Here is a 23096-nt window from a genome sequence, read left to right as displayed (position 1 = left end):
CTTTTTGCGGTACCTTTTATATTTTACCTAATAATAGACCGTTCCCATACATATCAGCGACCCTGTATATTATGGTACCTAACCAAAACCTAAACGAGCTTAAAAACACAAAAATATATATTAAACTAGTACTAAAAAGGAGATAAAATGAGTATTTTCAGGATCATTATGCAGACATAATATGATTTTTTTTTCTGAATATATTCCTAATTTCTTTTTCTGGTATATTTTTAATGTTCTTATAAAGCGTATAAAAGATAAAACAAGTTATTGGCGACATTTATTTTTACAATATTTTCCAAATTAGTTATGGGCTGAGGTAGGTAAAGCAGATAGAGTTGACAAGGGTTAAAATATGCCCAGAATATTGAACTGCGAATGAATGAACAACCTAAAACAATAATTTCAACCGCTGTCAGAGGTTTAGAAAACCCGACAACTTTATATGACAGAATAACAAAAATATTGTTGTGAATTAAATACACCCCGCTGTTAAAACGTGATGTTAAATAAACAAAGGTTTTCAATTATGCATAAATTTAATTTACAAATTCAATCAGAAGAATATAATACATATTGAAAAATATTCAAAAATAGTGTTTGGTTCTTTTGTTCCTTACTGAATTAATATTATAAGCTTATATCATCTTGTTTAGGCTTAACAAGAGATTCTGAAGAGAACAATGTTTGACTGCAAGGTCTGCTAGTAAACATTTTTAAGCTTAAAGTATCACAACACTATTTATTTAAACCAAAAACTCATTATACTAAACTAAAGTGTCAAAACGAATGACAATGACAGGAAATAAATAAATACCTATATGTTTCAACTTGACATTTTTTTATAGCAGAGCTACCACTTGAATCCCCAGCGTGAAAAATAAATTCCAGTTAGTAGGCCCGGCGCCGAATATATCCATGATTGGCAACAATGGATTTAAAAATTGCGCCCTCGATTACGTAACTAAAAGTTTAATTGATATCAAATATACTAGGGCTGGCATTTCTGCTCTTGGGTGCCGATTTTTGTGTGTCCGAAGGGTATGGTCAACACGCTTAGCAAAATAAGATGTACTGAATAAAGACAGAAGCAGAAGGCAAGAATTTTCCCAAGAGCACGGAATCTAGCGTCAGGTTAAGTGGTTATGTAATAAATACTTCGTATTTTTGCTCTCTCCAACTTACTAGATTGCCATATCGATTCACTCCTATAAAAGTGTGACCAACGGATCTGTAGCTACGGGGTATCGGCAGGGGAATGCAGTTGTAAACAAAACACGCCCAATTTCATTCATAAAATAGGCATGGGCGTACGGTGTTATATGAAAATAATGTGTATCATAAATATAATACTCAGATTAATAATTTTTTTCAAAAAACTTTATGCTGTTTGAATCGTTACTGTTGAGTTAGCAGATAAACACTAAAAGCTTTTATTAAAGCTCCCTTAAATATTTTGAATCATTTTATTATTGTGTTGTTAATATAATAGAAGAAATAATTACAGCTGGGGGTTGGAACCTTTGGTGTTACACAGCAAAATAAAACACTAAATCAGTACAATACACCAAAACACTTTTAATTTTACACTGGACGCATGTTTCGCTAACCATGTCTGCCATCAGCAGATGATCAAGACTGAGTCTTGAGGTATATTTATTTATATATCTGTACTAACTATATTTTTTTCTATAATACATAATTTTAGATATAACTATTTCCAGCAAAAAAATCTTGAAAATAGTTAACTTTGGAAGCGCAAACAAAACATAATTTTACTCACCAGTAGATCCAATATTGCCTATTACACCAGATATGGTATCGCTCCGCCAGCAGTTTTTAAAGGTTAGGTCATTGTCTACCCATATGTTTCATCCAAATAGATAATACTTGGCTATATTTTCGAATTTCGCGTATATATTTATATCTCTCTCTACAATATAATGGGCCGCTCCATTAATATTTATCTGTTATTTTGACATTTACGCCAAAAAAATTCATTTGATTTTAATAACCCTCTAAGCGCTTCCCTGCAAAAGGAAAATTCGATTCTTCCTGCAATTTTTGCAAAAGCTTTCTAATTGTGGGGACGAGTTTGAATTCGAGATAAAATCTATTTATCAAATTCCTGACCACTTCGAAAAAGTCGTCGAGCTTTTCGACAGCAGTCTCACGTGGTCGTTTCTTTCCAGAGCTGGATATCATTTTATCGGGGTTAGTTTTCAGCCTTTTTTTATCTTCTGTGTGAATTTTTTTATAGCCGATAACTCCGGTATAAAAAAATATCCGCTCAAGTTTACGTTTAAGCGGCAACTAAAGCGAACTCTCTGTAGCTTCTTCATCGCAAACCCTATTATGAACACAAGGAAATAAACCAAATGAGATTTCATCCACGTTATTATTAACTTACCTATATAAATTAGCTATTATTTCTCTTGTCTGACTATGTAGCGTCTTACCCTTAACAAATTTATTCATTTTAAAACACAAATATACGATCAAACTTGATATTAATAATTAAAAACTACGAACGAAAAACATTATAACAAGATAACAAAATAATAAAACACAACTTAACTATCAAATATACGAAAAATATAGGAACAAAGTTTAGAATAACCGGTATAAAATAATGAAATAAAGTAATAATGATCAAAAAAATTACACCGCCACTGGATATATCAATAGTATTCAATATTCCTACTCTTTTCAGAAGAGACCGTGACGTTGGGGATAAAGCAAGCGAATAGGAAAGGCGTAAAAGCCATGGCAACCGCGTTGTAACAAATCCTGTGACGTACTCTGGCCAATCATGTTCGACGAATAGGCGGCCATGCGCGGCGATGCCGGTTTGCTAATGATATCGTTGAAAAATCTTCAACTTTCATAATAAGCAGATTATACAGAATGAAAGAAATAAGTTAATAAATTAAATAAAACATATCGAACAATATGAACTACGTTAAAATTCCTTAATAATATACGTCAGAATATATGCTAAACACTTTATATATAATAAAAATATATTAAATTTATAGTTCGTGTCTGGCAATTTTGCAATTTTATAGATAAACGTGGCAATATCGATTTTTTTTTCTCGCATTCCTTCCGTAGCTTCAGATCCGCTGGTCAAACAGTATACATGTAAACGCCGACCCAAGGTTTCGCTTGCCAACAGGGTATACCTCTACAATACTGCATCTGGAGCTCATTTCATTTTGTATTATGAACAATCCATATTTATATAATTTTCTTTTAATTCCAGGTGCTGCATGATCATATATACTACCGCTACGAAATACTAGAAGTAATTGGCAAAGGGAGCTTTGGACAAGTCATCAGAGCACTAGATCACATGACCAACAAGCACGTAGCAATAAAAATTATAAGGAACAAAAAGAGGTTCCATCATCAGGCTTTGGTGGAAGTGAGGATTCTAGATCACTTAAGGAAGAAAGACAAAGACAGTAACCACAACGTAATTCATATGTTGGAGTATTTTTATTTTAGAAATCATCTGTGCATCAGTTTTGAACTATTAAGGTAAGAAAAGTTATATTTAATTATATAGAGTGTGTCTTAAATAAGTGCAAATATTTTCAAAGCTCATAGTCTCGACAAAGGAAACATCTCTTATATACATTTTTATACAGTATTTTTTTTTAGTTTAATAAGGTGACACACACTCAATAATAACTATATTATTAAAGTTATCTATGATACAAGCGAGCAATTATTATGACTAAATGATTCTGTGAAAGAGAAACATAAAAATGATAATATGTATATCAGACATTTTGATAAAATATTTAATCTTATATGCATATAGCCTTACAAAGAAAGACTTAAAAATAAAATACCACAATATAAAATTAAAACTGAAATGGTATTTTAACATGTCGTCACGTAAGATGCTTCCCATTGTCTACAACAGGAAATACATATTAATATTCTCTCTACAAGAAACCGTTCTTTGTCTGCCATGTTTTTTAATGACTCCAAACACAATGACATTTTAATTAACTGAAAAATATCTGTACTACGTTTTAAATAATAATATATGTAATAAACAATTAAAACTTTTATAAAGTATTAAGATTAATACCGTTGTTTTAAAAAATCTTGAACGGAAATCTCTAATTGACAATTATACAGCCTTTCTGATACGTTGTTAAATTTAGAAATTATAATTGGTTCTCGAATTAACATGTTTAAAAAATTATTCGATTAATTATTTATTGTAATATAATTTATATGTTAGATATATTATATATTTAAAATTTAAACTGGTGCATAATAATTGGGTTTAAATAATAAAACAATAAGTTATCTATTATACAGGGTGAATCTTAAATAAGTGCAAATATTTTCAGGGCTGGTAGATTTCGATAAAAGAAACATATTTTCTCTTTGCCGTTTTTAATAGCACTTTCGTTTTTTTAGTAGAATCACTCACCGTTAGATAAACTACTGTTTTGATGCCCTGTATAGAGAGACTTTAAAAATATCAATTTTTAACAATTGATGTTAGTTTTTTTTAACAGGCATTTGGTCTTAATGTTAAAGCCATGTAAACCATTGTTAATACTACATGGCACCCCCATTTACATCACTGTATAAAGATCAACAACACATAATGGATGTTTCTATCAATATTCTTTTAGAAGACAGTCCATCATCATAGAACGCTGTAAACGTAAAGATTAGACCGACCTAATTTTATTTCGTTTAATCTGACCTAAAAATCTAAAATAAGAAAGCGATATTTGCACAATATATTTTTTTAGCGATTGGGTTGACTTATACAAACGTACTTTGACGGTAACGATAATATTTTTAAGTAGGTTAACCCGTATCATAGTCGTATTAAGAGATTTTTTTTATGTGGATTCTATTCGTTATTTGTTATTAGTTGTTTATTGTGATTGAAATTATTAGTCTATTTAAAATTGATTTATTACTTGAAACAATTGAACATGGTTTAATTATAGTAGGAATTGTGCAAGTAAAAAAGAAACCCATAAAATTGATTAAATTAACAAATAACCCCATTTCCATATTTTAAGATACGTGTTGTACGAATAATTTGTAATTTTGTATTAGATTTTTGTAATTTTATAGCAAAAAGTAATACTGAATCTCTGTACATGATAATGAAAGCATTCAGTATTTGTGTTAGATTGTAGATCAGATATACAATATCTTAAGGCTACACAAAATGAAACTACGTGTCTTGTAGAATTCTGTTTATCATCACGAAGCGATAGCATTCATGGTATTTGGAACTTTGAATGCACAAGTCAGTTACAGAATTCATACATCTGTAAAAATCCATAGCTTTACATAACGATAAAATAATCTGTTGATAATATCGTTGATTCGTATATCTCATGTAGCTAGACTAAATATACGGGGTGAGTCTTAAATAAGTGCAAATATTTTTAAGAGTGGTATATTTCTACCACCCCAGGAACACGTCTATGAGGTGTCTTTCGCAAAAAAAGATGTTCAAAATGAATGGATGAATGAATTGAATGTTGTGCATTTTCTTTTAAATTTCCCTGTATATTTTAGAAAACTTTTTAGAACTTCCTGTTCACCGCAAATTTTCTCACGGTATAATTTCTTAATCTTTGATATTACCATGGTTACGGCTTTACTCAATGGTTACTGCACTAAGAGGGATATTAAATACAGAGAAAATCCGGTGGCTCTCATTTTTTTTTTAAAATAAATATATATTTTTTTTGATTTTCAAATTTAAAATTTCTTTTTTTTCCAACTTTATTTTGATCAATTATTTTCTAAATGTATGGATAAAAATATTTGTGAAAGTTTTTATTTGGGGTATAGTAGTACTATTTTTTAGTCCAAACGAAAATAGTTTAATAATAATAATTAGTTATGCTTTATAATACACCTAATACTACTAAAGTTTCTGGAATACTTGGAAATATAAACAACACATTAGATATTACATTTTTCTACTTAATAGTTTTATTATCAACGGTCCCTTTTAAGAATTTTTGCAAAGATCCATATACAAATACCAGTAATGAACAGATAGATATTCTTAGTAAAAATTATATCTTTCCATATTTGTCTAAAGATTCAAAAAGAAAAATAAACGACTCTATTGTATGCAAAGTAAAGTACCAAGTTCTTACTTTAAACTTCTTTGAAATAATCTAGTTACTTCTTTGATCTGTTTTCGTGTAATAAAGATATTCGTTTATTATTAATTATGTTCTTAACTTTATGCTAATATGATTCTAGAAAACTTATTATATATTTGCTAACCTGTCAATAAAACTTGGTATTATTAAAATGAATATGCGTTAAGAGGTTCGTCTTTCAATAATTATATCCTTTCAAATTGCTATAATTTCATCAACTATTTTACATCATAAGGTACTAAAAGAATTCAATATGCAGAATAAAAATCCTGAAAAGTTATTGGCTATTAATGAAAATACAAAAAAATACTTCCAAATCATATCAAATAAAATAATAAGACCTGAATAGTAAAGTCCATTTAACATAGTTTGTAAAAATGAAGACTATTTAGAGTTGTCATCAGCAAGAGAACATTTTTATCCCTTTTAAATTCTACAATTTTTCTCGAAAGTCACGAAAAGCCATTTTCATAAAATTTCACATCGAGTACACAACCATAAAATCAACCAATAACCCTTCAATTTCTTGTATCCAGTTTGAACTTTCGAAAATTCAATCAAACGTTAGTTGTTATGAACTTTGAAACTCGCCTGGGATGGTAAAGCCATCGTCTGGAAAATAGAGCTTGAAAATTGTATTCCCAAGAAATGTGGAATTCTCTGGAAATATAATGGTATAAAATGAATGGACAGTTTTTTTGTCATGATAGATTTCTGTTTTCTTTTTAATTCTTCTGTGTGTAACCGATAACTTATTAACCATTAATCTATCATTTTCAAATAAATCAATTATAATTAAAGATTACTTATGACAATATACCGGGTGCGTCTCAAAAGTGGCTCTCAAAAGCACAACCCTATAACTTTTTTATTTTTTTAGATAAAAAATCAAGATTTGGTATGTTAGCATATGACATAAATTAGGATTAATTTACGTATCCAATTGTTTTCAGTCACTTCTTGTTTTACCGGAAATTACTACAACTATTGATTTTTAAATGGCACCTTCGGTATTTTGTTACTTTATTCGATAGAAAATGGCTCTCTAAATAGAATGACATATAATATGTCAATTTTGACATTTTCGAATATGATTTATTTGAAATTGCATTCTGCGATTCATAACGACAATTTGACTCGAAATACCAAAGTGGTACCAAATTATTCGTAAAAAATGTTTTTTTTTTCAAACATGCTAATGAGCCACCCTTGTTCCATTGGAAAACAATTGAGATATGATTAAAAATACAATTTGGGCATCTTTTAATTGGTCAGGACAAGACACTAAAAACATTAGACGATCAAATATATTTTTCCAAGGCTCCTTGATTGAAAATTAGTGTTTTTAACACAGCTATGATGGCACTCTAGATTGAAATTTAAAATACAATTTTGTTTTAAGCGAAAATGTTAAAAGTTGACATATGATACGTCATTATTTCAGAGTGTCATTTTTAATAGAATAAAGTAACAAATTACCAAGGATGCTATTTAAAAATCAAAAGTTGTAGTCATTTTCGGCGAAACAGGAAGTGGCTGAAAAAAATTGAATTCGTCAATCCAAAATTAGGTTATATACCTACTAACATACCAAATCTCGTTTTTTATCTGAAAAAATAAAAAAGTTATAGGGGTGAACCACTTTTGAGAGACATCCGGTATAATACTTAAAATTTCAATTCTAATTTGTTTTATTTTTTAGCACAAACATTGTACTTGCATACAACAATTTTGAACTATTTCTCTATTAAAATATCCTATTCGAATCTAAAAAGGCCGATACCAATTGCAACGCCACCTTTACTACTGTTACTGTATGATTATCCATGTAGTATTTATCAGACTATACTATCATTAATAAGACAATTTAATATAAAAGTTTGAAGTATACGTACTAGAAAGGGGGTTGGCCTGTTTGATAAAAAATAAATAAAGATTAAATGTCTACAATACTGGTAAGATATTTCATTGGATTTTTATATAAGTATCTATTAAAAAATCAAATTATCAATAATCCAACATTATTCAGAAATAAAATCATAATTATTAGTTTCGTCTTGGAGTAAAAAATGTCGATAAATATGGCTGTGAATATTGAAGATCCAAGAGATACTTATAAACTAAGATTTCAAAAGTTAATAATGTTTTAAATGTGGTAGTGAAATAGTTTTCGTCTTTCCGGTTTATAAGCATAAGCTATTTATAATAAATTTTAGGCTTATTAAAAATTTGATGAAATTTAAAGCTTAAAGCTTCATTCAGAACCTCGCAATTAGTGGAATAAATTAGTGGTTTCAATTAGCGTAGAAGTTTGTTCACCTATTTTTAATGTAAGCATTCAGAACGTCATAATTAGTGGTATTAATTTTCAATTAGTACAAAAAGTTAACAAACTTTTGACTTTTCCACTAATTATACATAAAAATTTGCGAGGAATGTCATTTTAGCCTTTTTGCGAAGAACGCCATTGTCAAGAAAAAATTTGGTTAGAAATCAAAAATTTATTGTTTTTTAAGTGAAATATTATGCTTTCTCTATGGACACAACAGACGACCGCAAGCTGTTGCTAGGATATGCTATTAATTTTAATTGTGGTTTTTAGACATTGTGAATGATCCTATCCATCATCCCTTTCAATTACACTTTATACTTTTTAGTTTACGATCATTCACAATTTTTAAAAAGCGGAATTACAATTAATAGATTATCCTTGCTTGCGGTAGTCAGTTGTATCCACAGAGAAAGCCGAATATTTTTTAGTTTATAAAAAAATAAACTTTTGATTTCTAACCACATTTTCTCTTGACGGATGACAATCAAAAGCCAAAATGACATTCGTCGCAAATTTTGAAGCGTAATTAGTGAAAAAGTTAAGAGTTTGTTAACTTTTTCCACTAACTGAAAATGCTTACCACTAATTTTGACGTTCTGAATGCTTACATTCAAATCAGAGAAACAAACTTATACGCTAATTGAAACCACTAAATTATTCCACTAATTCCACGGTTCGCAATGAAGCTTAAAGATTGAGCCTAAATTAATTTAGTAACGTGTAATTGTTTAAACAATCTTAAGACTTTGATAGCTCTATTATTGCAATATCTCATCAGATGCTACACTTAACTCTTAATCTGGTCTTAAATGGAATCTATCTCAGATGCATTATAATCCGGAATAATCTCGATGTTTTAATTCAAATATTGCTAATTATTTACTAATATTTTAACTTAAAAATAAACATACCACCAACAAAAACCAATATATTGTTTTAATTTTTGATATAATATATAAGTAAAGTAATATTGTGAACGTACATGATATATTTTTGTTACAGTCTGAACCTCTACGAGCTGATTAAGAAAAACAACTACCAGGGTTTCAGCTTGAACCTGATTAGAAGGTTCGCCAACTCCCTGCTGAAGTGCCTCAGGCTACTGCACAGGGAGAATATTATCCACTGCGATCTCAAGCCGGTAAGTTAGTTATTAGGCTATTAAATATGTATTTATTTATGGACCTAGGGTATTGCAATATAGCCAGTTTAGTTTTCGTCGAGTAATAAAGTTAGAGTGGAATGTTATGAAATAACCCTATTTACATACGAATTGGCGGTTAACGGTAAAAAAGGCATTCTTAACGAAGCAAAATAAAAACACCAATTCACTACAAAACTATCAACACTACCAAAATAATTTACTTTTAACACTAGATGCGCGTTTCGCTAACCATGTTAGCATCATCAGTAGATGATTAAAACTTATTATTAGAGGTATAAACATTTTTATTAAAACTTATAGTCTAAGAGCTAGCAACGTTTTCGAGAAAGTATTTTAAGACGTCTAGCTCTTTGATATATCTTTTACTATGCTCTCTGGAACAGCATGCGGCCCGTCTGGCTGCCGATACCCGTTGCCTTCACTACTGCGCATCGGAAGAAGATCCTATATTTTTTATTAATTTGTCCTATAAATTCTAGTATTGAATATAAATCGAACATGTCTCAATAGCGCAGTGCGTAGAGTTTCCGACCACGAACCGATATTTCAGAGTTCGAATCCGGGTCAGGACAAAGAGTTTTTTATTTTATTTTTGTTTATATTCTGATAGTAAAGTATTAAATAATTCTGGTGGTTAAAAAAACAAATATTTAATACTTTACTATCAGAATATAAACGAAAATAAAATAAAAAAGTCTTTGCCCTGAACCGGATTCGAACTCTGAATCATCGGTTCGTGGGTCCGAAACTCTACGCACTGCGTTATGGAGACATGTTCGATTTATATTCAATACTAGAATTTAAAGGAGTAATAAAAATATAGGATCTTCTTTCAATGCGCAGCAGGGAACGCAACGTTTACCGGCAGCCAGACGGGCCGCATGCTGTTCTAGAGGGCATAGTAAAAGATATATCAAAGAGTCAGACGTCTTAAAATACTTGTTTTTCCGACGTTGCTAGCTCTCGTACTATTAGCTTTAATCATTTGCTGATAATGCTAACATGATTAGCGAAACGCGCGTCCAATGTTAAGTGTTTTGGTGTATTGTGGTGAATTCGTGTTTATATTTTGCTGTTGTAACATCAAAGGTTCCAACCCCAAACTGAAATATTCTTAATAAAGTTATTAAGTCTCCTTTTGTATCCACAGTATTTTAACTTCTGAGGGCATCTAGTTTAGGTAAAATTATTTTATTTGTCATCTCCTGGCTAATGTCGTTAAGAAGGGACCGCAAGTTAACTAGAAAAAAGTCAACCAAACTTTTTTCAAAAAATTAAATTCAGACATTTTCCATGGCACTTACCAAATATCCAGGCAAAAGAGTGTTTGCCTAAATTTGCTTTATGCCTACGACATAGACATTCTTTAATTTAACTAGCGACGAGAATATACTTGTTAGTCATAGATTAACCCTTAATTATTGGCCTAGTTTAAATTCAAAATTAAAGCTACAGCAAACAGAGAGAAGTCGTGTACAATAATCGCATCCGTAATTATCAATCCAGCTGTGTGTATTTTAGTTGAAATTGTGCCATTTAAAAATAGTGGCTGACTTGGATAATACGATTCCTAAAATCAGTATTGGGACATTCAGATGATAGGGAATTTATAACACCTGATAAAAAAGGCCTTAAGTTGTACCTTAAAAATGGCTTTCAATTATATTTTATGTGTCATAAAGGACTTATCAAATGGAAAAATATTTGTTTTATTAACTGATTTACGTAAAATTGAACGAGTGAACTTTTTTTTCGCTGAAATCACTTATAAAAAAACAACAAAACATCCAGTATATAGAAGCCTCCCCAAACACAAAATCATAAAAATTTATCTGCGGAAATGCATCATTCTCTTTTTTCCGACATATAATACCTGACACTTTAGAATAATTGAAATCAGTTCCATAAAAACATGTTCCTGCTTTTAATAATTCTAAATAATTTTCTTGTGTAGATATGAACTTAACCTAGTAGATACTGTGATTTAGATATAAATACCGTACCGAGAAAAAACGAAAATAAACACAAACAAATCAACAAACCAAACCAAACCAAATCAAAGCAATCAAAACACACTCTAAGCTAAACGCGCTTGCCGAGTAATTTCCAAATCTTGCTATAATTTACAATATTTTATCAATAATTGATAGCACACTTCCGCAAGAAGTTTTTTGTGCATCTATGTTTATAAATATTTCTATAGAATGAAAAACAGAAACATGTTTTTATGTATCTGGTTAACGCTATTCTAAAGTGGAAAAACCGAAAGTTATGCATTTCCGAAGAAAAATGTTCGTGATTTTCTATTTAAAACAGCTTCCAAATACTAAATAATACTAAACAAATATTTCTTACATAAGTAATTTTAGCTAAACTAAAGTAGCCCTGATTTCAGCAATTCTTAAGTTGAAAAACTGAAAATGATGAATTTCCGTAGAAAATTTTTGTGATTCAAAAAAGCTTTCAAATACTAAATAAAGAAATATTTCTGAGATAACTGATTTCAACTAACCCTTGGTTTCAGCTAAACGAAAGTAACACTGATTTCAGCTATTTTAAAGTTGAAAAATTTAAAATGGATGCATTTTCCGCATAAGAATTGTTGTGACATACATACTATTCGAAAAGGATTCCAAATACTAAATAAATACATATTTTTTACATAACTGATTTTAGCTAAATGAAAGTTGAACCAAAAATGTACCTTAAAAAATTTTGGGTCCCATCTTTAAAAACTAACTTTTCCTTTAATTTTTTCTTTATCATTTTCTCGACATTAGCTGAAGGCGCCACATTTAAATCACTCTATGCAATCTAAACTAAAATACTAGAGTAGCTTTAGAGAAATACAGTAAGTCCTAAGGTTACAGTGATATTCTTAAATAATAAATCCAAGAAAATGTTTTATAGCTATGCTATTCCAAACAATTTTCCAATTAAACGTAAAAATGAAAAGTATATGTTAACACAACCGTAGCATAATTAATTGCGTACAATGCGTTATTACATCTTGTTTTACGCCAGCACATTACATTATTACGCTTATTAAACCAAATTCTTATTGTTAGTATTGTTACCCAATTTCTTCCAATTAAAAAGATTATTCACGTATAATTATTACATTTGCAGATAGTGCCGCAACCACTGGCATAAAAAAATTGAAAAGTACGATTTCTATATTATTTTTTTTTATTATTTTCAGGAAAATGTTCTACTTAAACAGAGAGGCAGCAGTTCGATCAAAGTTATCGATTTCGGCAGTTCCTGTTACTCAAATCAACGAGTCTACACCTATATCCAATCGAGATTCTACAGATCGCCGGAAGTCATTTTGGGTTTGACTTACGGACCCGCCATAGATATGTGGAGTCTGGGATGTATTTTAGCCGAACTATACACAGGGTATCCTCTGTTTCCTGGGGAAAACGAGGTGGAACAGTTGGCTTGTCTTATGGAAGTTTTAGGACAGCCGCCAGATGATCTCATAGCAGTCGCTACAAGAAGACGTTTATTTTTTGGTAGGTATTTTTGGTTGATTTTTCAGATGTCCACATATATTGAGAATTTAATGTAACTTTAGTAGGTATAAATATCCTGCAAACTAATACTTTTCTAATGAACTATCCTATACGTAAGTATCGTAGTTTTATATGCGAAAAAGCTTCAAAAATAGGACTTTTTTACTTTTACAATATGTCACCGGATTATCTTTACAAGAGGAAAAACCTTTCTATTATTGACATTTTGAAAAAAACTGCATTCTTCATAAAAAAAATTTGCTAGTTCTAAAATGGTTAATCCTGTTTACCTATACCCTTTCAAATTTCCATACCGTTTTAGAGAAAATTAAAAAAACCATGAAAATATAGTTTGGTTTGGAGACGGATTTACGGATTTTGCCGATTGAAATTGGCGGGAAAGGAGATACGAGGTTTTCTACTTATGGAATGCCAAATAAACCGATTTAATTTTGGATATACGGATTTCTGCAAGTCATGGGTTGTAATATTTCCTACCAGATGGCACAAAAATGTCATTTTATGAAAAATGTGGAGTTACGCATTTTGCCGATTAAGGCGACGATTTATTTGAGTCAATGCTACGGAAAGGGTGCTATCGAAAAATGTGATACTTTAGCAACAGCAAAAAATATGACGTTAATTAAAATTAATAATAACTATCTATCAAAGAGTGAAATAGAAATTTTATTACCATAGAAACGCCTTTTGATTTTTAGGACTTTAGGAAAAAATCAACCATATTTTAATTTTTTTGTAATTTTCTCTAAAACAGTATGGAAATTTGGGAAAGTATAAACGGGATTAACCATTTTCAAACACGCAAAATTTATTATGAATATGCATTTTTCTCAAAATGTCAATAATAAAAAAGTGTTTCCTCTTGAAAAGATAATCCGGGGACATACTGTACAATAAAGTAGTATTTTAAGCAGCAAAATTATTTTAAAAACAATTATATTTCAAAAACCACTCGGTGTAGTATATGACATTATGGTATTTTTGGACTAAAAATTTTCTGGCAACTCAGCTGAGTTAAAAAAATATATAGTATAGGTATATTCTATTTAAAAATATACAACTTTGCTTTAAAAATATGTTTGAATCACCCTGTATGTTGACAAAAATATTTTCAAAATATGCGCTACAATTGCTCTCATATTATGTAAAAAATTGAAATGAACACACACACCAAAAACCTAATATTAGAGCTTTTTATAAGCCTGGGTCACCCTCTATACGACGATTAAATTATTGTTTTGTAACTACACCCCTGTTATTTTCATTAAGAGAGTACATTTTAAGTGATTCCGGTTAAAAAAAAATCATATATATACGCCAAGAGAGATGTAAAGCCAAATTTGTTTTAATATCTATTACATTTTAGACAATAGACTTTTTGCTAGTATTTTCTATAACCAATAATATTATAGCTTACCCTATTCATATTAAATTTAATGTATTAATCATACGTTTGAGAGTACTTATTACCTAATATGCTTATATTTATCATAAAGAATAAATTATATTTGAATAAAAAAGTAAACCACTATTTTTTTAATTGATAAAATGGCATTGGTGACGTCACCAAACACACCCGAATCAAAATACCTCTAACTCTAAATAATTTTAGTTTTTAAATTGATCCTAATATACAACTGGGCTGGGGCTTGACCTCCTCAAAATTACTATCGATCATCATTCCTCAGCCGTCTTTAACGCCGTTTTTTCGATGATACGGTCTATTCCTGATACAAAAAATAAATGTAGAATATTTCAAAAACACTGCCATAGCTAAAATAGTGATTTGAGGATTTGTTGGTTCATATATAATAATGATTATTAGGATTTAGTACAAAAGTAAAGAAAAGTATAACACTAAACAAGTATAAAGGTTATTAAAGAACTAAACGGTTGCTTTTTTCTCAAACAAATTTTATTTTTATATTCATGGAATTTTCTTTTATTTCAGATTCTCGAGGAAATCCAAGATGTATTACAAATTCCAAAGGCCGCAAGAGGAAACCTGGATCAAAAAGCTTAGCCATGGTCTTACGGTATACGGACAGCTTGTTCATCGACTTTATTTCCAAATGTTTAGAGTAAGTTGAACCAACATCTAAGAGAAATACTGCAATAAGAAAAAATAGCAATTGCATTGTGTTAGCCAATTCCATCAATGAACATTAAAATAGAGATGGGAGACAGAACACGGAGTATAGATTTTTCACTTTTTATCAAATTTTTATAATACCGTATTATCAAAAAAATTTAGCGGGCTTTCCTTTTGTTTATTTTTATCTCATTTTCTGGAGGTACCTACAGTAAAACCAAACAATTCCTACATTTAAATATTTTTACTACCTCCACTAGGTAAGCCTACAAACATTACACTAAATATCCCTAAAAAATAATATTTTAAGAATGGTGGCAAACCCAAATTTTTAGAAATCGATATAATTTACTGCAACAACTTAGTGTCTGAGGAGGGCTATGATCAGTTCAAAAACTTTACAAGAACGACCAGGCCCGACTTTGAATATTTACAAAATTTAAACACCAAAAATTACGAACAAAAGATACAAATTTTAGAATAGCAATTTCATTAATATCGACATATTCAATATTAATTTTATTTACAAGGTTTTGCCATGCGTTATATTTTTTTTTTTGATTTTTTAATAATACAAAGAATATTTAACATCCCATAATATAGACAACTTTCCATATTTTTCAATTAATAATAACGAAAATTCATTGATCCACTCCATAATTTTAATAAAGAAAACGAAAAAAATCACACACGCACGCACGAACGCAGACAAAACAAATTGCCGGTGCAAATTGAGCGTTCGGGCACACATAAAATCCCTTTGAGCACGGATCAAAAACCGACACCAGACGGCTCACGTTTGCGGCTGCTCGCGCACAGCCAGATTCAGCGTGCGCGCACAGCCGTTTACACTTGAAGGTGCGTATTCATTATCCGAAAGAACGAACAAACGAATGAAAGTGCGGTATATTTAGACGGGGACCGAACGCATGCGGCCGTTCGTTCGTTCGTTCGCTCGACCATCCGTTTCGAGTCGGTACATCAAAGGCGTTCGCCAAGAAATGCGTCCGGTCTTCTCGTGAGGTTCTATTGTACGGTCCCCGTCCATACTACTAGCGAACATTCGTTCGGATAATGAATACGCACCTTGAGCATTCGCGGAGGATCAGTGCGTGCGTGCTCAAGTCTAAACGCGCCATAATATGTATATATTTCCTTCTCCCAGGCACCCGTTTTACCCGACTCCTGAGAGCAACCCGAGTAGTACAGCGTAACAGATTCTTAAAGCTCTTCTGGTTTATTTATTCCTCTGAAAAACTGGCTATTTTAAGCAAGATCTAACAAATTCTTTTTTGTATTCCAGATGGAATCCCAAAAAGCGCATGACCCCCAGCGAAGCTTTCACTCACTCCTGGATCCTTTCCGGCACGTCACACTCGCACCAGAACCAAAAGTCTGACCTCCGACACAGTCACTCTGAGGTGAACGTGGCGAACGACAGCCACTCGTCATCCAGCAGTATTTCCGGTAGCAGCCATTCCAGGACCCATTACAAATGTATAGTGCAACAGAAAAGTGATAAAGTTAGGGCCAAAATCATCGACACCAGATTGCACGATACCACCAGCAACACGGTGGATTTGAACTTAAAATATTCGGGTAATTTCCTTCCTCCAATACTGTAGTTTATTTGTGAGAAAATATTGGAGATGTAAGAAATAGTTTTGTTCCGATGTACGAGTCAACGGTTTGGCAATAGAATAGAACGACTCATATACTGCCAATGTAACCTTTGAAAATGCAATTGTAAGATTTGTTAATCATTGTAGTTGAATTAATAGGCTACACTGAAAAAAATGATCTAAAGGAAAATTATGCTCAAGTAAAGAAATATCACTTTTGAAAGTGGTTAATAGACAGACTATATAAGTTAGTCTGTGGTATTTTTCTTATTTGTGCAATATGTTTATATTTGTTGGAAAAGAGCTAAAAGGGCTACATTCTCTGTCTTTTTTGCAACTTTGCATTTCGGTTTTCGCATAATAAATATTACTATTAAAAATGTTTATTCTGCAGCTCTTTACATACCAAATCTTCCAGCCTTAGTAAATTGTTCTTCAGAAATATCTTAGTTAGAAGTTATTCTTCGTGAATTTACCATTAATTCCAGCATTATCCATCTATAGCATTTATCTATATTACCCCGAATATTAAAATATACAGGGTGGCCCGAACTGTATTCCGGAAACTTCGGCAGCATATTCTGCAGATAAAAATGAGTAAAAAAAATCGTATAAATTTACGTCCTAAAATGCTTAGTTTCGGAGATACAGGGTGTAGAAGTTTCATTTTTATTTCGATTTTTTCCAAATAATTTCTGAAGTAACGTCAATATTTGGATAAAAATTGGTTTCTGGAAGTTTTTTCACATGAGAAATCTAATTTTGATGTCAGTATGACTCCTACTTGTAGAGGCCGCCACCAACATATTTTTGAACTGGTTTGAAGACTATGAAGACTAATAATTTTTCGTCCGTACCTGTATAAAACTACTGAGTAAAAAATATACATTTACGACGTTTTTTTACGTAAAAAAGGTCTCTTGGTAAAAATCGCTACGAGTAATGGTTCTCGAGATATTTGGAAGCAAAATTATCAATACCTGTCATCATTGACATAAAAATTAAACATGTTGACTAAATAGTTATCAGAATGAAATCATGAATTTAAAATGTTTTTCTATCAAAAGTTCTACAGAATCTGTTTCATCATCATTTTTTTTCGCAGAAAAATTTATGATTAATTTAAAAAAAATAAAAATTACCCCAAATTTATTATTTCAGTCAAAATTACCTACTCAACGTGTTTATTTTTTTGTCAATAATGTCATGTACCGCATGATCGAAAAAGAACGGCGTCAGCGATGGCTATGAAATGAAGATCGCTGTCATTTTATATGTAAAATTATATGGGAAATGTCAACGATCGTCATTTCCAAGCCAACTGGACTCCATTTTTTCTCGATCATACGGTATTTACTATTTCCATTCTAAATATCTTGAGAACGGTTGCTCGTAGCGATTTTTACCAAGAGACATTTTTGACGTAAAAAATCACGAAAATGTACATTTTTTCACTCAGTAGTTTTATACGGGTACGGATGAAAAGTTATAACTCTTCAAACCAGTTAAAATACATGTAGGTGGCGCCCTCTGCAAGTAGGAGTGATATTGACATCAAAATCAAATTTCTCATGTCAAAAAACTCCCAGACACCAATTTTCATCCAAATATCGACGTTATTTCAGAAATTATTTGGAAAAAATCGAAATAAAAATGAAACTTCTACACCCTGTATCTCCGAAACTAAGCATTTTAGGGCATACATTTATACGAACTTTTTGACTTATTTTTATCTGCAGAATATGCTGCCGAAGTTTCCGGAATACATTTCGGACTACCCTGTATATGGTATCATTTAGATTTAAACTATCTGTGTACTTTCTCCATAAATGCTTCAAACAGAAATATACTGTATGATCGAAAAAAAACGGCGTCAGCCATTTTATATGCAATTTTATATGGCAAATATCATCTATCGTCATTTTCTATCGAAAATCAAAATGTAGATACAGAGTGTCAAATTTTTGTTGCAATTGACGATTTTCTCGTTTGTTAATGCAGGTGGGATTTGCACGAACCTTCCAAAGTTATTTTTACCATGGAAGCTTCAATCAAATCGTTATGGCCACTTAATTTCCATGTTATGAGGTTTTTTAAATGGTTTTTAATTTTAAACACCCTCGGTCTCAGTTGTCTGATGTCAAAGCAATGGTTAAAACGGGGTTTTATCAAACTTTTTTCATGCTATCTGTCTTAGTTTTTTTTTCTTAATATAGGCTTATTTTTTTAATAAAGAATCATATTTTGATGTCACGCCATTGAGGTGTCTGAAAGTGCAATATTTTCAAATCATATGTCAAGACAACTGAGGGAGCCGTGACAGTTAGGTTTGCTGCATATTTGGTGTCACAAAAAAGTAGATCAGATCTGCATAAGCCTCCAGGTTTCAACTGTATTAATACGCAAATAAACCCCTCAATTCCAACCAAAATTCGACGCTCTGTAATGTATCAGACACTGTATACAGTACCTAATTAATTAAATTATGTGCCCTATTTCTTTGGATCCTTTTTCAGTGTAGGGTTTCGATTAGGGTTGAAAAAACCGTTGGCTCAAACTTGCTCATAAGAAACTAACTTAGTTACTCTAGACGATAGAACTAAACGCGACCAGAGAAAAATTATACTGCCTAATCAATCCACTTACGTGTAAACAATGACACAGAATCAAATACCCACTGAATTTGAGTCTTTCCCTCTCTCTCTTCGGTGCAGTATAATTTCTCCCGTTTTGATATGTAACTTAAACAATGACAATATAGTACGATTACTTCTTCCTTTCGTAATCTTCTTAATAGGTGGCGTGTCAATCGCATACGACATACACCATAAACGATCTCTTTAAGACCAAGTAGTTTATTTTTAGATCGCTTAGCTCTAGATCGTATATATGTTGCCATAGATTTCCATTTTAAAGATAATGTAACAGTGATTTGTTTAAAGGTTTTTAACTTAGCGTAGAATAATCTAGTATTTTTTTATCTAATCCAATATAAGTGTATTTAGGTTTATATTATACCTACTATCGTGATTTTTTTATTTATGAGGAGTCGTCTTGAAGTTTGAAAGTTTCATCAACTTTTCGAATAAGTATATTCATATGTCTTTCCCGAAACTTTAAATTTTCAAGACGACTGATCAGTGTAGACTAACGTTGAGGTATACTTTTTAACTTAACTAATCTTAACTAATAACGATACTTTTTAAAATTAGAAATATATTGTGGTATATCAGTGACTGACCCTTATACTTTTGTAGATATTAATTTTAATATTGACCAAAAAACTTATAATGCCTATATTTATTAAGTTACTTTTTCTCTAAGGCTTTAGTCAGAATACTTTAGCATGTTGATTTTGTTACGTTTTGCATTATGCCCAATGTTGATCATAAATAAGTTTACCTATAACATGTTGCAATTGGAACTTCTAAAATTATTGATTTGTTGAATACTAAAAGTAAACTTACTTTCAGAATACATACCTTAATTTGAGTTGAATTTAATTCATATTGTCGTAATGAAAATGTTATAATAATCTTAGTTAGTCTAGTGTATAAAGGCCTTTTTGTTTAAGAAAGGGCATTACTGCGTTATGTTGCTATATGGAAAATGTAGTTTGATTTTTTTTACACGAAATATATTAACTTTAGCGTTAAAAGCCGTAGATATATCGTTGTATAAGTTAAGTACAAGAAACTTTTATTTGTGATAAAATATATTGTAAAGTACGATTAATAATGAATGAATATTAATAAGTATGTTTGATAAACATAATGCTATTGAAAGAAAATATTATGTATTAAATTATATTGCATTATTAAAACAACATTGAGTGAATATGTCAATATGAGAATGTCTTAATCTTTTTATTTGTTAGAAAAGTTTTATATTATATAAAAATTTCCGGTCGAAAATTTAAAGCATTTTTGCTTATCTGTTGCAAAATGTTTTCTAATGAAAAAAAATCACAGTTTTTATGAAATGTTGACACATCCCATTGTGATAAAAGATTTTAAATTGGACATTGTATGGAACCCCAGATAAAGCCTAAATAAAAGTATTAAAAAATAACTCATTCTTTTATTCCCTTATACCCATATCAAAAATGGTATTATTAAAACTTTGTCTAAGCGACGAGTGCAAAAACATGCAGGAGTTTTCTGAAGGCTCATATTTTCAAATTCGATTGCATTTTAATGTTAAAATGCAAAGATACAGCCAGCAGTTCCGGGACACCTGGCCCTGAGAAGGCGCGCAAAGGTGTAATTTTAATTAACACCTCCAAACTGTTTTCTGAAGGCTGAAAATTTGTAGATAACATTCGAATGCAATCTAAAACCAATCAACGGTAAAACAAAAATATAACAGTCAGGCAGAGTATGGAGATGGGGACACAAAGCGTCAGGCGCTACCTCAATCACGCTGTCAAACATTTTTGTCATTCATAGGGATTTCTGACGACTGAAACTTTGCAAAGTAATAGCGTTGGTAATAGTGAAAACAATAAATAGAACCCCGTTAGTCAGCAGCTGGTGACAGCGCGCGTACAGGCGGGCCTTTACTCAATATACAGGGTGATTTTTTTACGATGTTCCCTATGGGTATCTCGGAAACTACTGGAGATAGAGAGTCGGTTAAATGGGGAAAGAGTTGCAGTTTTATGGAGTCATAAATATGCGTCTTTCAGATTTTTGAAAAAGTTCATGGCTTTCTAGATATTTCGAGAAAAAAACAAATTTTGGTAATTTTAAAAATGGCCCCTAATTCCATTATAATCTATTTTAGACAAAAAGTTTGCAGATAAAAGTTGTAGATAATCATATCCTTAATGAGATTGTGTTCTACTTTTTTTTCTAAAGACTGTCATTTTTGACATATGACACAAACTTATGTTTTTTCAATGGAAACCATAGTTGGCCATGACATTATAAAAAGCGCCATTTTTAAGGTTTTCAGTGACATAAACTGTAATATGTTTTTTTTTTTCGAAAAAATACTCAGTTATAGCTAATTCTTATAATTTTTAAACAATTTCACTTAGTTAGCCATGGAAACAAGTTCAATCGTCGTTGCTCCCAGAAATGTCAAACTGTCACATCCAAACTTTGCAAATTAAAATAATCAAAAATTGTAATTATGAATTTTTCAAATGAAGAAAGGCGTGTAGGGTTAGTAGTTCAACTTTTCTTGGCCATACATTTTCGAGGATACGTTACAGACGCTTTTTAGAGAACGATTTTCAAGACATGGAAAGTTACATTTAGAGACTTGTGCATCAATAGAGTGGTTCCAACATGACTTTCATTATGATTCTCACCCCCATAATGAAAAAAATGTTCATTATTTATATTATAATTATTTAAACTCAAGGATAGGAAGAGGTGGACCAATTGCATGGACCTCCTCAATCACCTGACCTATCTATTTTAGATTTTTTATGCGGTAGATTTTTTAAATATTTTCTAAAATTACTTAAACTGTATGTAGTAATATTATTTTTTAAGTTTAAGTTTGTGTAATGTCAGTTGTAAAGAACTGTTTAATTAAATATTCTGTCTTTTTTAAAGTCATAAATTATAAAAATTAAATAATTAACATAATAAGAATACCATGCTAACTAAGTGAAATTAGTCAAGAAAGATAAGAATTGGCTATAACTCAGTAATTTTTCGAACAAAAAACATATTATAACTATCGCTGAAAAGTTTAAAAAATGGCGCTTTTTATGAAGTAATAGCCGACTACGGTTTCCATTTAAAAAAGCATAAGTTTGTGTCATATGTCAAAAATGACAGGCTTTAGAGAGAAACGGAGAACACAGTCTCATTAAGGATGTGATTATCTACAACTTTTATCTGAAAACTTTTTGTCTAAAATACATTATAATAGAATTAGAGATAGAGAGATAGAAAATAGCCGAAATTTGTTTTTTTTTCGAAATATCTAGTAAGCCATGAACTTTTTCAAAAATCTGAAAAGCGCATATTTATAACCCCACAAAACTGCAATTCTTTCCCCAATTTAACCGAGTCTATCTCCAATGGTTTCCGAGATACCCATAGAGAACATTGTAGAAAACTCACCCTGTATATTGATATATTCATCAATAATTTCAGACAAGACAAAATAATTAATGTAAATAAATTAAGACACAAACTGCTTTATACAAA

At 30.9% G+C, this 23096-nt stretch overlaps 1 protein-coding gene across 4 annotated transcripts in view; it reads left to right on the top strand.

Annotated features, from left to right (window-relative positions):
- Positions 1–17005, top strand: part of LOC115891520 (dual specificity tyrosine-phosphorylation-regulated kinase 2) — a 167652-nt gene extending 150647 nt beyond the window's left edge. For all 4 annotated transcript variants that reach the window (XM_030911997.1, XM_030911999.1, XM_030911998.1 and 1 more), the window contains 5 exons: positions 3266–3543; positions 9511–9649; positions 12876–13191; positions 15164–15293; positions 16608–17005. In XM_030911997.1, coding sequence (XP_030767857.1) covers positions 3266–3543; positions 9511–9649; positions 12876–13191; positions 15164–15293; positions 16608–16929 — 1185 coding nt within the window. In that variant the 3' untranslated portion in view covers positions 16930–17005. The remainder of the gene's footprint in view (positions 1–3265; positions 3544–9510; positions 9650–12875; positions 13192–15163; positions 15294–16607) is intronic.
- Positions 17006–23096: the final 6091 nt, after the last annotated feature.

The sequence above is a fragment of the Sitophilus oryzae genome, unplaced genomic scaffold (assembly GCF_002938485.1).
Source record: "Sitophilus oryzae breed Bouriz unplaced genomic scaffold, Soryzae_2.0 scaffold_1184_pilon_pilon, whole genome shotgun sequence".
In the NCBI taxonomy this organism is placed as follows: domain Eukaryota; kingdom Metazoa; phylum Arthropoda; class Insecta; order Coleoptera; family Curculionidae; genus Sitophilus; species Sitophilus oryzae.
Note: the sequence above shows the minus strand (reverse complement) of the source record. Positions and strands in the feature narration are given on the sequence as shown.